We start from the raw sequence: 14,561 nt of genomic DNA, 5'->3' as shown, positions 1-14,561 counted from the left end.
TTTAATGTTTCGTTCAAACCAATGTTTATAGAAAAACGTGTTATTGTTTGAAGTTATGTCTTTATTGTTCCATAAAATAATTTTACTGTTGGTTTGGTAGTCTAGGTTATGAGTAACATTACTCCATGCTGATATAACATTAGATAGAAATATGTTTTCGTTGGCAATTTCATGTAAGATATTATTGCTGATGTTACATTCAAACAGTAAGGAATCACCATATTTTGTTAAAATTTTCTGGTAGAATAGTTTCCATTTACTCGTATTGGTACTATCTAGGTATCTTTTAACCCAGCTGCATTTGATTGCATTCAAGAATGAGTCAATGTTCGTTAAGTGGATACCTCCATTTTCTACGGGTTGAATTAACTGAGTTCGTTTAATTTTGTCAGGTTTATCGTCCCATATGAAATTAAATATTGCTGAATTCATATCGTTAATAATATCATTTGGTGGATTTGGGAGAACTGTTAATACATAAATTAATTTAGGAAGTGCAAATGTTTTCAATACTGTGTTTTTTCCGATAAGTGTTAGTTTACGGTGGTGCCATGATTTTAAGCAATTTTTAAAATTCTGTAATTTAGGCAGTATGTTTTTTAGAACTGTATCGTTTTCATTATTTGTAAATGTAATTCCTAACGTAGTGGCTTCATCGGATGTCCAATTAAATTTCATTTCTTTTTTATGATGAACATTACTTTGTTTTAATTTACCTACTCGTAGCACAGTACATTTACTTTTGTTAAGTTTAAGACCCGATGTCATTCCGAAAAGGGTTAGCGACTCTATAAGGTTATGGAAAGAGTCATAATTGTCATTTAAAAAATAAGTTGCATCGTCAGCGAATAGAGACTGTTTAATTTCTTTCTAGCGGTATGCCATTTATTTGTTTATTTGATTGGATGTAATGTGATAGATACTCGATACATATAATAAATAGCGATGATGAAAGTGGACACCCTTGTCGAACCCCTCGTTCAATGTTAAAGCTGTTTGAGAAGAAGCCATTGTTTGTAACTATACTATTAATGTCGGTATAGAACAGTTTTACCCATTTGATGAGACTTTCAACGAAGTTCATATTTTCTAAGCAAGCGAACATATACGAATGATCAAGCGCATCGAATGCCTTTTCAAAGTCTGCAAAAAAATTAGACCAGAATTATTTGAGTTGTTGAAATAGTTAATACATTCTTGTATAAGACGAACGTTCTCACCAATGTAACGTCCTTTTATGAAACCGGATTGAGATCTTGAAATGATTGATGGTAATATTTTTTTAATTCTGTTTGCTATACTTTTAGCTGCTATTTTATAATAATTGTTCAGTAAGTTAATCGGGCGCCAGTTTGACAGGGATTCTAAGTTTTTTCCAGGTTTTGGAATGAGTGAAATTATACTTTGTTTTTGAAGCATTGTTAGACCTCCGTTGTTGAATGAATAATTCAGTGAATTAGTTAAATGTGTTTTAATATCGTTCCAAAATATTTTATAAAACTCGGTAGTGATGCCATCAGATCCCGGACTTTTGTTATTTTGCATTTCTTTAAGAGCTAATCCACATTCATATTCAGTTAGTAATCCGTCACATACTTGTTTTTCTTCTTCATTTAAAGCATGATGCGTATTTTTAAAGAGGGTGTTATTTTCGACATTATTTCGTTTATAGAGCGTTTCGAAAAATAGGCGTTGTTCTTCTAGTATTTGACTTCTATTTGTTATGTCTTTGCCATTGACCACAAGTTTGTGTATAGTTTTTTGTTCGCATCTACGTTTTTCAATATTTGCAAAGTATTTTGTATTTTTTTCATTGTGTTCAACATGCTGTGCCCGTGCTCGAAGTATTATGCCATTGAGGTGTGTGTGATAAATTCCTTCTAAAATTTGTTTTTTTGAAGCAATTTCATTTTCAATGGCGGTGGTATCGTTTGTGTTTGTTTCATGCAACTTTTTTATTTTATCAATTAAAAAAAACGTGAAAATGCGGATGTTTTAGTTAGATTTGAAGATAACTTCATACGGAACATTTCAAATTTACAATGATTTTTTCCGGATTTACATGTTGAAGAGTCATTTTAATAATATTTAAACAAAACTCTCGAATGTCTATTTTTATATATTAGGCACGTTAGGGCTACGTCTTCGATGACATCCTTGGTGCGCAATGTGAAGCAAAGGTGGGGAGACTGGTGGAAGTCTAAGAAGCCAATGTATGAGAAAATCAGGACTGTACACGAGGAGTACGGACACGACTACGGCCAAAACAGCGATCAGAAGCGAGCGTTGAATACGAATGAGGATATATGTAATATATAGTACGCTGGGCGTGCTTGTAGCTAATTTGGTCATACACATGTGTGCAGTCTGAGGAGTACTGAGGGTTGTTTTGCTTGATTTAGATATAATTCAGTAATGTACGGTTTTGTTTGTATGTAGTGTTTGAAGTAAAAGCTGTTTTCGTCCCACTTGCAAGTGAAATAATCACTTACTTACAATAAACGTAATATGCGTAGGTAGATTTCTGATGTAAATATTTTGCATTTATTGTTTTTATTTTACACTTACCGGTTCATGTATAAAGTTTGTGGTAAAATTCCATTTTTCTCTTCTTCCATAAAACAATCACTTTTAAAGATGCTGAATTTGTATCTTTTCACAAATGTGCTGATATTTCTCTCTTCAAAAAATAATGTTGCCGCTTATTCACAATTGCACAATTGACTTATAACTTTTTTAATAAGTCGCTATTATTGTATATCATTCCATAATATGCGTTTATTTTTAAAAACATGGCTATAATATTACAGTTTCACCCTAGGTAAAGCAATTCATTTTATTGAGACTTGATGGATCAAACTCATTGTTATTTGTATGTAAAACGCATTGAAACTTTGGGAAACTTAAATTTCTACACAGTACCGTTTCTTTAACGTAATGTATCGTCTCTACTTTACAATCATGTGTTTTGTCTTCATGGTTTATATTGTGTGTTCATAGTTTATTTGTGTGTTTCAGTTACACTTGATTAAAGTGAAATGGTTCAGTTGTGCATTTGTTGGATATATAGTGGCTTCGGGCAGCGTCTGAAGCACGATGTAGTTCTCATGATCTATCCGAAACCAATCTCGCGTTCGCTCGTAAATGTTCGGATATCTTCGGGGGAAATTCACACGGGATGTATCGTCATACAAAAAATAAAAAAACAAGCATTTTGAATCTAGTTTAATCTATGTAAACAGACCACATCCAGCGTTGAAATTTTGGCTATTGCACTAAGGAACACCGATTTTGTATGTGTTAATTTTATTTTTCGAAATATTTTATGAAATATTCGCTGATTTTAAGTGTGAATAGTCCTTTAAGCGTTGTGGATGAGATGGGCTAAAATGTCAAATGTTACGATCTCTGAGTGTATATTAAATTATTTGGGTCAACCCCCCACCCTCATATGCGAAAACAAACACATGCTTACTTAGAAGTGACAAAACCAAAGCCAGTTAAACAATAAGCACAACCCACCAAGTGGTGTGCTCAATACACACTATGGTGGGGTAATGCTATTTAAATGTTGCATGTGTTGACCTTACGTTTTAAAGGATGCCGTTTTCGTCGACATATTCCAAGGAAAGCATGTTTTATCTCTAACACACACTGAAACACAAAACAAAGTAGACAGCGTAAATTTCGTTAATTTCGAAGGTAAGCACAGTGAAAAAATGTTTGAATGTGTGAACACACACAATATAAACGTATCACAATACAAACATGTTTCATTTGCAATTGCTAATCATGAGCCTATCTTGGTATATTAAAGTGTATAATACAAGTCTCAAAATCTCTTCAAGCAATGTATTAATAGACAGTCGTAGGAAGGCCATTTTAAAATGTGAATACAACTGAGATAGTCACGTCTAACATATTAGGCTGTAATTCATATGAAGTACGATAATACATAGAGTTTCTTTATTGCGTAATTACTTTTGTAGCGATATACACAACATATATCAGATAAGTATGTGTTTTGCACAATATGGTGATGCATATTGTTATTACTATCCACGTTTCAGAGTATATATTAACCCTTGTAAAACACGGAGAAATGTTTCACACAAACATACGTTTTACAAAGGCTGTGTAGAATTCCATAAACTTAACCATCATGATTAAACAGAACAACGTGTTTCGTCCTGCCTTGGTCGGTGTAATTGATAGGAAGGACTGTCTTGCATCAAGTCTGCCATTTCCCAAAGCGAATGGCCGAGATTGATATATTCCCATAGGCCACAACGTACTACAGTAGCTGGTCGCAAGTGGAAATCAGTACAAGTTTTCTGTCTTTCTTTAACGATCCAATGTGTTGACCTTGGTAAAAGCAAATATCTCCAAAAAAACCAAGTCTTATTGATTTGGGTCACATGCTGGTTTATCAGTTTGCGAGGAAAGGCCGAAATTGAAAATGTCAAGCATCTTTATTGCAACGAAGACCGTTACGTTCAAACTAAATTTCGTATGAGCATTCTATTAGCACGTCATATGAAATATCGCGAAGCGCATCACCGGATTTGGCCATCACATGAAACTCATTCTCATTACAGACGATAAAGAACTTAACTTGTTTTACTTTTGACTTGCCAAAGATCAAACTTGCAATGAGTTTTGTTTTCTGACAGCCACTAGTCCGAAGCCAAGTGTTCATATTCCAATCGGAAACTTGCATTGCATATTGTCTAGGAATTGGAAAGTTTTACTGAACAGCTGAGCGCTGTTGTATTCGATGTCCAAACCTATATTTCACATATTTTTCACGATTGCTTAATCGGGGAGGTCATCATCTTCCTCTTTTGCTTACCGGTAGATATTGTTTATATGTATGCTGTGTTATTTAAAAATGTGCGGCATTTGGATATTTAAATGTAAAGTGATTTTGATGAACCGTATCAATATATTTTATAAGAGTACATTTACAAATCGTTCAATTTCACTGCGTGTGTGTGTATGTGCGTTTTTCGCAAAATAAAAACAATATAAAATTTTAGTGATACTTTTTTCACAAACTTTTTTAACCGAGGCTTTTCAAAATAGACTGATTATATAAAACATTGTTCATGTGCAATTGTTAACAGGTGTTAACAGCTGCATCAACCCAATATCAAAGGATCTAGTCACTGTGAAATGGTGCTGGGACATCATGTAGTTTTTCCGATGCAAACAATCGAGGCAACTTTAGTATTACCATAATACACATCCACTCATTATTAACATCTCATAAATCACTACTTGATTTAAGATTATTAAAAACACATACAAAAGCACGATACGATAAAAATTAAGAGTTTATCAGTAACACATGTGATAATAATGAATATCTTAAACGTTTTGTATTATATATACATATTATTGTTAAATATGATTAAACATTAAAAGAAAAGGAGGTTTGAAAATGAAACCTCACATAATCTGTGTATAAATGTCTGCCATATATCCCATGTCATCGATATATACAACATGTTTCTTAGAACAATCTTTTTTTCATGTCATTGAGTCATCATTTTATGAACACACTATTGCAAAGGCATCTCTGTACGTCTTACGTTTCATATTTGAGATGATCAGTTTTTTCATCATCGTTTCAATGCAATTGTGTTTTGGTTTTGTCATTGCTGTTTCTCGCTAACCGGCGAAAAAAGGTCTCCGATTCTGAAAACGCGGACCGTTCGATTTTTTTTCCGGTCTCATCATAGGCTTAAACTGCGTCTCGAAAAGCCTGTCGCATCTGATAACAATAAGCCACGGGTGATCTATCCCAATTGTTACCACGTAACACAACACGTGGCCATCATTGGACATCAAAATCAGCTTGCTGGCTTTCCAGAGCGAAACAAAGCGAAAGCCATTGAAGAAATGAATATCTTCAATCACCAACCCTTGTTCATTCCTGTCCCATTCTGTAAAATCTGTTTGAGAAAACCATCATGCTCTGTTGAAACGCGAAACGGTTTTTTACTAAGCGCAACCCCGGATTGCGCTCATCATATGGGTATTGTTTACATGGCAGACGACAATTGTTTTTCCTGCTTGAAAACGCTTTGTGACCGCAAGACGGCCGGAGTCTAACGTACATTTTACCATAGACAACTCAAAATAAACTTCTTTTATGAACTCAAAGTTTTAGCTTAACATTTGAAAGCTCTTTTGATAATGATCCAGTATCACGATACGCATATTGTCAATTACAATATCCGGAATCACGCATGGAGATCGGTATTTGCAGCTTACAAATTGCTATAAATAAGGAAGTTATCGCGTAGGAACGTACGTGGCATTTGGTGCATTTGAAGCAGATTTCTTTGAGTAACGCGTATTACTGTATAGTAAGAACTCGTGACACAAGTGAACGTAATTCATGATTTAATTTTCCGCGGTTTCATACACGGACTGTGTTAAGCTGTAAAAGAGTTGCTGTTTATGCTATAATGACTGGACGTGATTGACCACGTGCGTTCCTGTAACAGGGAACTGGAGGAATGAAAAGGACGTCTTGTAAAACGTACATGCCGCCTGTCTGCTCATGGCTTTAGCAGCAAAGTGTCTGGTGGCCCTCTGGCTGACACACATTTCAGAGAAGTGTCTTAACCATACTTATCCACCTGACGGGGTTGACCGATCGTTGCCGTAGATACTTGATCCAACAAACGCAGGTCGGGTTCGAACACGATATCGTAACTGAGCAGCCCGCCTGCTCTAATGTCTACGCAGTCTAGAGAAATCGAAAGGTCGTCCGAAGTGATTGTGATTTTACCAGTGTTATCATTCCTGTAAGACATACAGGAAGAAGGACAGGTATGAAACTAAAAGCATCCACGAAAGGGACTTAACAATTCCATTTATGTTTCGAAATAGTTGTTTTTTTATAAAATATTTTAGGTTTAGTTTCTTAATAAAGTAACCACTTTAGAAACAATATAAGATACAATTAAGCAAAAAAGAATATATAAATGTGACTTGCATTAAGTCGATTAATCTTTTCAATTGCATTGAAGGCCTTTTCCATAACATTCTTCTAATAACCTGCAATGTCCTCCTGCGTTTTAACAGCGTATTTTTAACAGCTTTTGTGAGCTGAGCACTAAATGACTGAGCGTTGGTGCGAATATAATGGCGGGATAAATTCAAATTCTTCAGGCGTTTAATTTTAAAATTTAAAATCTCGCGAAGATTCTCTTGATTTCCTAAATAGTTTGACCCAAGTAATAATGTAGTCACTGAAGCCAAAGTTACGAAGGCATTTGAATATAAAGGCGTGGTCTTCGTTGTCGAAAGCTTTATTCAAATCCGAGAAGAAAATTAAACCAGGGTTATTTTGTCATTTACTGTATACATCACTTCTTCTAATAATCTAACCTTTTCACTGATATATCGACTTTTCAGAAAGCCTGTTTGCGCTTGCTTATAATGTTCTTAAAAAGGCTTTTTATTCTATTTGCTACGCTTTTTGAGTCGATAGTATGGTCAACATTAAGCGGTGAGACAGGTCTCCAAGTATTTAAGGATAATGTAGCGTTCCCCTTTTTTTTTGGTAAAAGTGTAATAAAGCTTTGTTGATGTAGATCTGTTAGGCAATTATTATCAAGAGAGAAGTTCAGAGAATTAAGTAAAAAAGGCTTTATGTCTTTCCAGAAAATCTTATAAGATTCTACTGACAAACCATCAGACCCAGGATTTTTGTTATTATTCATTTCTTTTATGGCGATCGCACATTCATAGTATGATAGGTGTACGTTTACTTTGTTTGGGTTATCATTATCAATGTTATTGAATTCATTTTGGAAAAAGGAAGGATGTTCTGAAACATTGATTTTGTGATCTGCTTTATACACATTTTTTTGTAGAAAACTGTTTTAGAACTTCTTTTTGGTTGTTTAAAATTGTCCCTTGTTCGTTTTTTATTTGGTAAATATTAATTTTTTTCTTCAACCTTTTGTTTCTCCAAATTAGCAAAATATTTTGTATTCTTTTCGGCCCCTTCAATCCATTCGGACTCCGATCTTTTCGTTTCGTTGAATGCATTGATTTTATTTTATTTTAGATTTGTTTCCTCGTCTAATTTGTTTCTTTTAAATTTGCTTGCATAATTGAATATGTCATCTCGTATTCGACCCTTAATCACTTCACACAGTGTGTTAGGATTTTCTTCTTTATTTCTTGAATAGACTTTTTGATTATGTTTAGATATGCTGTCTCAAAATGATCGAATTGTTTATAAGCTCATTTATTTTTTGAAAAAAAAAATGAGCTATTGTCATCACCTGAGCGTCGGCGTCGGTGTCTGCGTCAGCGTCCGGTTCAGTTTTGTGTTTAGGTCCACTTTTCTCATAAAGTATCAAAGCTATTGCATTCAAACATGTCACACTTACTATCATGAGGGGACTGGGCAGGAAAAGTTAGATAACTCTGGCTGGCATTTTGACAGAATTATGTGCCCTTTTTATATTTAGAAAATTGAAAATTTATTTAAGTTTTGTGTTTATTTGCATTTTATTTCTAAAGTGTAACAGTTATTGCTTTCATACTTGCAACGCTTACTAAGTATGATAAGGGGACTGTGAAGGCAAAGGTATGTAACTCTGACTGGCATTTGACCGAAATATGGCCCCTTTTATACTTAGAAAATTGAAAATTTGGTTAAGTTTTGTGTTTAGATGAACTTTAATCCTAAAGTATCAAAGCTATTGCTTTCATACTTGCAACAACTTGAATAAGTTTTGTGTTTTGATCCACTTTACTTCTTAAGTATCAAAACTATTGCTTTCAGAACTGGAACACTTGCTAACTATCATAAAAGAATTTTGCAGGCAAAGTTATGTTACACTGACTGGCATTTTGACCGAATTATGGCCCCTTTTATACTTAGGAAATTTAAAAATTGGTAAAGTTTTGTGTGTTATAAACTTTATTCCGAAAGTATCAAAGCTATTGCTTTCATACTTGCAACACTCACTAACTATCAAAATGGGACTGTGCAGGCAAAGTTATGTAACTCTGACTGGCATTTTGACAAAATTATGGTCCCTTTTGTACTTAGAAAATTGAAAACTTGAATAACCTTTGTGTTTTTGTCCACTTTACTTCTAAAGTATCAAAGCTATTGCTTTCAGACTTGAAACACTTGCTCACTATCATAAAGGGACTGTGCAGGCAAAGTTATGTTACACTGACTGGCATTTTGACAGAATTATGGCCCCTTTTATACTAAGGAAATTGAACATTTGGTTAAGTTTTGTGTTATGGTCCACTTTACTCCTAAAGTACTATAGCTATTGCTTTCACACTTGGAACACTCGCTTACTTTCATAAAGGGACTGTACAGGACAAGTTGCATAACTCTGGTTGGCATTTTTATGGAATTGTGGCCGTTTTTTTTAATTTGTAACTTTAAATATTTTGTTAAATGTTGTGTTTGGATCCACATTACTTCGAAAGTATTAAGGCTATTGCTTTCAAACTTTAAATACTTTCTTACTATCATGACGGTACTGTACCTGGCAAGTTGAATTTGACCTTGGCCTTTGAATGACCTTGACTCTCAAGATCAAATTGCAAAAATTGCCATAACTTCTTTATTTATGATCAGATTTGATTCATACTTTGACAAAACAAAACTTACCTGCCATGCCACAATGGACTTAACCTAAACCATTCCCCACGCCCCACCTAAAAATCCCCCCCCTAAAAAGTGTTTCCCACTTTTTCTTATTTTTTTAAGGATCATCTAATAAATGACCACACCACCACACTATACCCCCGTCTCTACCCCCACCTCAGACTCCACCTCAGAATCACCCCATTTTGTTTTCCTTTTTTTTAACTTTTGAAAGATCATCTAATAAATTACCACACCCAACACTATATCCCCTCTCCCCCCCCCGACCCCAAATGAAAATATGATTTTTTAAGCATTAATAAAAAAAAAACAAATATTTATTTTTATTATTTTATTTTTGAAAGACTGCCCAACAATCCCACCCAGAATAACCCCCCCCCCAAAAAAAAAAATTGATTTTTTTTTTCATATTTTTTTCATTTTTGAAAGATAACCTAATAAATAACCACACACACACACTATACACCCCTCTCCACACCCACCTTTCCCCCTTTTTGATTGAAGTATTGAGATAGGTCTCTTCACCTTGAAAAAGAAAAATAGATGAGCGGTCTGCACCCGCTAGGAGGTGCTTTTGTTTTAAAATACCCTGGCCTCCTCGTATTTTGTGTGCAGTGTAAGGTGGAAAAGATCTGATTTAAAGCCTGTAAAAAACTTATAATTTATAACGAGGTTTAATAAGATGAAAGACAAAAGAAAATAGTAAAGTCTACAAAAATATTATTATTACTATTATTATACCGGATTTATATAGCGCCCTTTTCATGCAAGAGTGCACGTTCAAAGGCGCTTTACATAAGAACATTTGACGTATCGCAGATACGAATACCTTTTGAAACACTGTTTCAAAAGAAATCGATCAAAACTACTCAATTATACTATAAAACTACTCTATTTTTCTGTAAGTAATACGTAAAAACATGCACAGTTACCATAGATTAGAAAGATCAACAAGACACTATAGAACTACCCTATGTGTATAGCTATAAGACAACTAATGAAACAATAAAATCTAACACTTAAACAATAAGTACTACGTAATACAACAAAAAATAATTATGCTTCCTTTAAAAAGGTTAATTCAAGTTCATGATGATTGAGATTTTATATAACGAATTGAATAAACCACTGCTTATATTGCATAAGATTGGAGGAAGAGGTGAGTTTTCAGTGCCTTTTTGAATGAATTCAGTGTTGAAGAACCTCGAATGTTTGATGGAAGTGAGTTCCAGAGTTTGTGAGCAGCGTACACGAAACTTCGCTCTCCGTATGATACGGACTTAATCTTCGTTGGAATCACTAATGAAGTCGCTTCGTTCTTTGATCTTAAGTTTCGCCTTGGTTCGTTGACTTCAAGTAGGTTTTTCAGATATACAGGCGATTGTCCATTTAAGGCTTTGAGCGCATTGGTAAGTATTTTGAAGTGGATTCTTTTTCTACTGGGAGCCAGTGTAATTCTTTTAGGATCGGTGTTATGTGACTATAGCGGGATGTTCTTGTGATAACACGCACCGCAGTGTTTTGAACATTTTGTTGTTTCTTGATAGCTGATGTTTGTGTTCCATACAGCACGGCATTGCAATAGTCTAGCCGAGACGTGACAAGTGAATTGACCAATGCTTTTGTGGCATTTGGTGTAAGATATTGCCTGATGTGACCTATTTGCCTAATCTGACCGAAACATGATCTACTTATAGCATTAATATGGTGTTCCATGTTCATTTTTTAATCAAACCAAGCACCGAGATTTCGTACGGATTGCGATGGTTTAATTGTCGAGTCCCCTACTTTAATAGTTAACCCATCTACGTACTTGGCATTGTTTTGACTTGAAAATACTATGACCTCGGTTTTGTCGGTGTTAAGTTTGAGCATATTTGTATTCATCCACGAGATTATATCGTGGGGCACTTTTCAACTCGATTTTGTGTTTCGTCTTGGGCTGCTCCATCGGTGGGTTCAAAGGAAAGGTAGAGCTGCGAGTCATCGGCGTAAAAATGATGCCCCAGTCCATGTTTTTTTTCAAATTCCCCCAACAGGTTTAGTATACAAAGTAAAAAAGTTTGGGCCTAACACAGACCCCTGGGGTACGCTGAAGGTCAGCAGCACTGGTTCTTATACCTTGCCGTTAATGCTCACCGTTTGGAAGCGGTCAGATAGGTAGGAAGCTACCCACTGTAGTGGTTGTTCAGCAAAGCCGAACTATTGTTCGAGGCGGCTTAAAAGGATTATGTGGTCGATGGTGTCGAAAGCGGCAGAGAGATCCAGCATAACAAAGACATTGACCTTTTTCTTATCTAATGATTGTATGACCTTTGACCTTTTAAGAAAGCTTTTTCTGTTGAGTGAAACTTCCTGTATGCAGACTGATGTTCTGAATTGAAATTGTTTTCTGTCAAATGTTCATCTATTCTTTTGCTGACAACTTTCTCCAATAATTTTTAAACATATGGCAATTTCGAAACCGGGCGATAGTTTTGTAGTGTTTCTTTATCTAAGGTGGGCTTTTTTAATAAAGGTCTTATACGTAATGTTTTAAAGCATCTTGGCACACTTGCTGTTTCCATCGAAATATTGATGATTTTTGTCAGTATTGGTAGCAGTTCAGTTTTGCATTCTTTCAGGAGCCAAGTTGGAATAGGTTCAAGCTCGCAAGATTTATTTGGGGGTTGCATAGTGATTTTTTCAATTTCTTCCTCAGTTGTCGGACGGAAATGTGTCAAACTGCATATTTCTGCTGTTGGGTTATTATCATTACTATGTTTTGAATATGCTTGAGATAGGGCATGTTCAGAGATATCTCTTCTGATACCTTCAACTTTATTTATGAAAAACTTATTGAAATCTTGTGCTAACTATTCGGATGTTTTGCCAGACGGGAGAGCTATTTCAGATGGGCCATCTAGTATGTGTTTTGTGATTTTGTGCATGCTCTTTTGATCACGGTCACAGAACGTTACTTTATCTGAATAAAAATCTACGCGTGCTTTTTTAACAGTTTGTTCATTTTTGCGCAGTGGTTTCTTTAAATTTCATGATCAATAGTGAGTCTCGATTTAAGCCATTTTCTTTCCAAATTTCGTTTGATATATTTAGCGTCATGAAGCTCATCTGTGTACCACGGGCAAGTCGGCCACAGGGTTATAGATTTTGTTCTTAGTGGAGCATGTTTGTCTACCAAAGATGAAAGTTTAGTATCATAAGTTTGGACAAGGGTTTCAGGGTCATCAATATTTTCAAATTGTATTTCTGACTCTGTGATATCCTGTTTAAATGTTTCAATATTGATCTCTCGTAGTTTCCGAAAGGTTACAGTTTTTCTTACCGGAGCTGATTTTGATGCTCTTGCATTAAAGATGACGGCATAATGGTCTTTAGAAATGTTTCCTGAGCCGACTGAAAGTCAGGATCGGTAACAACTACGTTGGATACCGTATCCACAGTGTCCCTGGTGATCACAACGTCCAGAGTGTGTCCTCGTACGTGTGTTGGCTCTTTTACATGCTGCATCATACCAAAAGAATGGCGTATGTTATTGAATTTTAGAGTATCTTTATCAGACGGATCGTCAAGGTGGAAATTCAGATCGCTGGACGAAATTATGTTTTTTTATCTGTTATTGCATATTTTGATAAAAACTGGGACCATTCTTCCTCTAAGAAAGTACTTGATTTCAAGCCATTGTCGTTTGATGGAGGTGGTCTGTAGATTACAGCCAATCTTAGAGAGTAGTCTTTAATATGTACACTACAGTCCATGTGTTCAAAGGTAGTGAATTGTTTGTCTTTAGTTGAAGTCAAGACTTTTATTTCAATGCTCAAGTCTTGTGTATTAAAGCAACTCCGCCCCCCACGGCGACCACGGGGACGTGGTACATGTATTATTTGGTAGCCTTCAGATAAGAGCTTGGTAAAGCAGGTTTTATCTGTCGATGTGCCAAGCCAGGTTTCTAATATGGCTACAAGATAGAAACTCATTAGTTGATATAAAATCGTTGAGAGACAGGGTCTTGTTTTTTACAGATCTAGGATTTATGTTGCATATTTTGATGTTTTTCTGCCCGCTAACGGTGATTTTAGCTTCAATTTTGACTTTTATAAGGTTATCATGAATGGTCGTCTTTTGGGCGGTTTGCAGAGGTTTTGCTGTATTTGACAAGTTACTGGTTATTGTAGGAATTTCTCTTGGTAGTAATTTAATATTCTCCAAGTGAACACCCTGGTTTATGTCATGATTTCGTTTCAGCTTATGTTTACCGCCCCGGGCGCCTCTGTATTTCAAGATACTGTATGATTTCAATAGTGAAAGAGTTTCATTGTCCGGTTTTACCAATTTTCTATCCACACCTGCACAATGCAGTAATTTATCTCTATTGTACTGAATGAACGACATAATCCTTTGATTTCTCGCTCACTAAAATGTAACAATTAATGTACAACGTATAAAGTTATATACACAATATTTATAAGACTATTTGTATCTAATTATTTTGACAATTAAAATGAAAAAAACTTACTACAAATAAGCAAAACGTACTTAGCTATGTGTTCATGTAACAATGTGACGAAAATCCAGATTCTACAAGTCCAAATAATCACTTAAATCCAACGTTTAATCAGAGCTAAATTTTTGCAGCCGACACTTGGCGCACTCGCACTGAATCGTCTTCCTATGTGTGACCACATCATATGTGTCCTCACGTGGCTTATTATGAATTAATTTATTCGTAATCAAAACATTTGATATTTGATTAAGACGCAGTTTTTTTTCCACACATTCAAATAACATTGTTATGTCCGTCGTGTGAAAATTGGTCTTATGGCACCTGCAGCCAGCGTAGCTCAAGTCCAGCCGACTCACTTTCTCAGTTTTGTCAGGGCCTATGTTTTTGGCTATA

General features: G+C 35.2%; 1 protein-coding gene across 1 annotated transcript in view; it reads left to right on the top strand.

Annotated features, from left to right (window-relative positions):
* LOC127854569 (matrilin-2-like) overlaps positions 1-2,716 on the top strand; it is a 7,081-nt gene extending 4,365 nt beyond the window's left edge. Inside the window, exon 5 of the mRNA XM_052389631.1 lies at positions 2,127-2,716. Within this exon, the coding sequence (XP_052245591.1) occupies positions 2,127-2,319 (193 nt within the window). The 3' untranslated portion in view covers positions 2,320-2,716. The remainder of the gene's footprint in view (positions 1-2,126) is intronic.
* The last annotated feature ends 11,845 nt before the right edge of the window (positions 2,717-14,561 follow it).

This window comes from Dreissena polymorpha, chromosome 13 (assembly GCF_020536995.1).
Source record: "Dreissena polymorpha isolate Duluth1 chromosome 13, UMN_Dpol_1.0, whole genome shotgun sequence".
Lineage (NCBI taxonomy): Eukaryota > Metazoa > Mollusca > Bivalvia > Myida > Dreissenidae > Dreissena > Dreissena polymorpha.
Note: the sequence above shows the minus strand (reverse complement) of the source record. Positions and strands in the feature narration are given on the sequence as shown.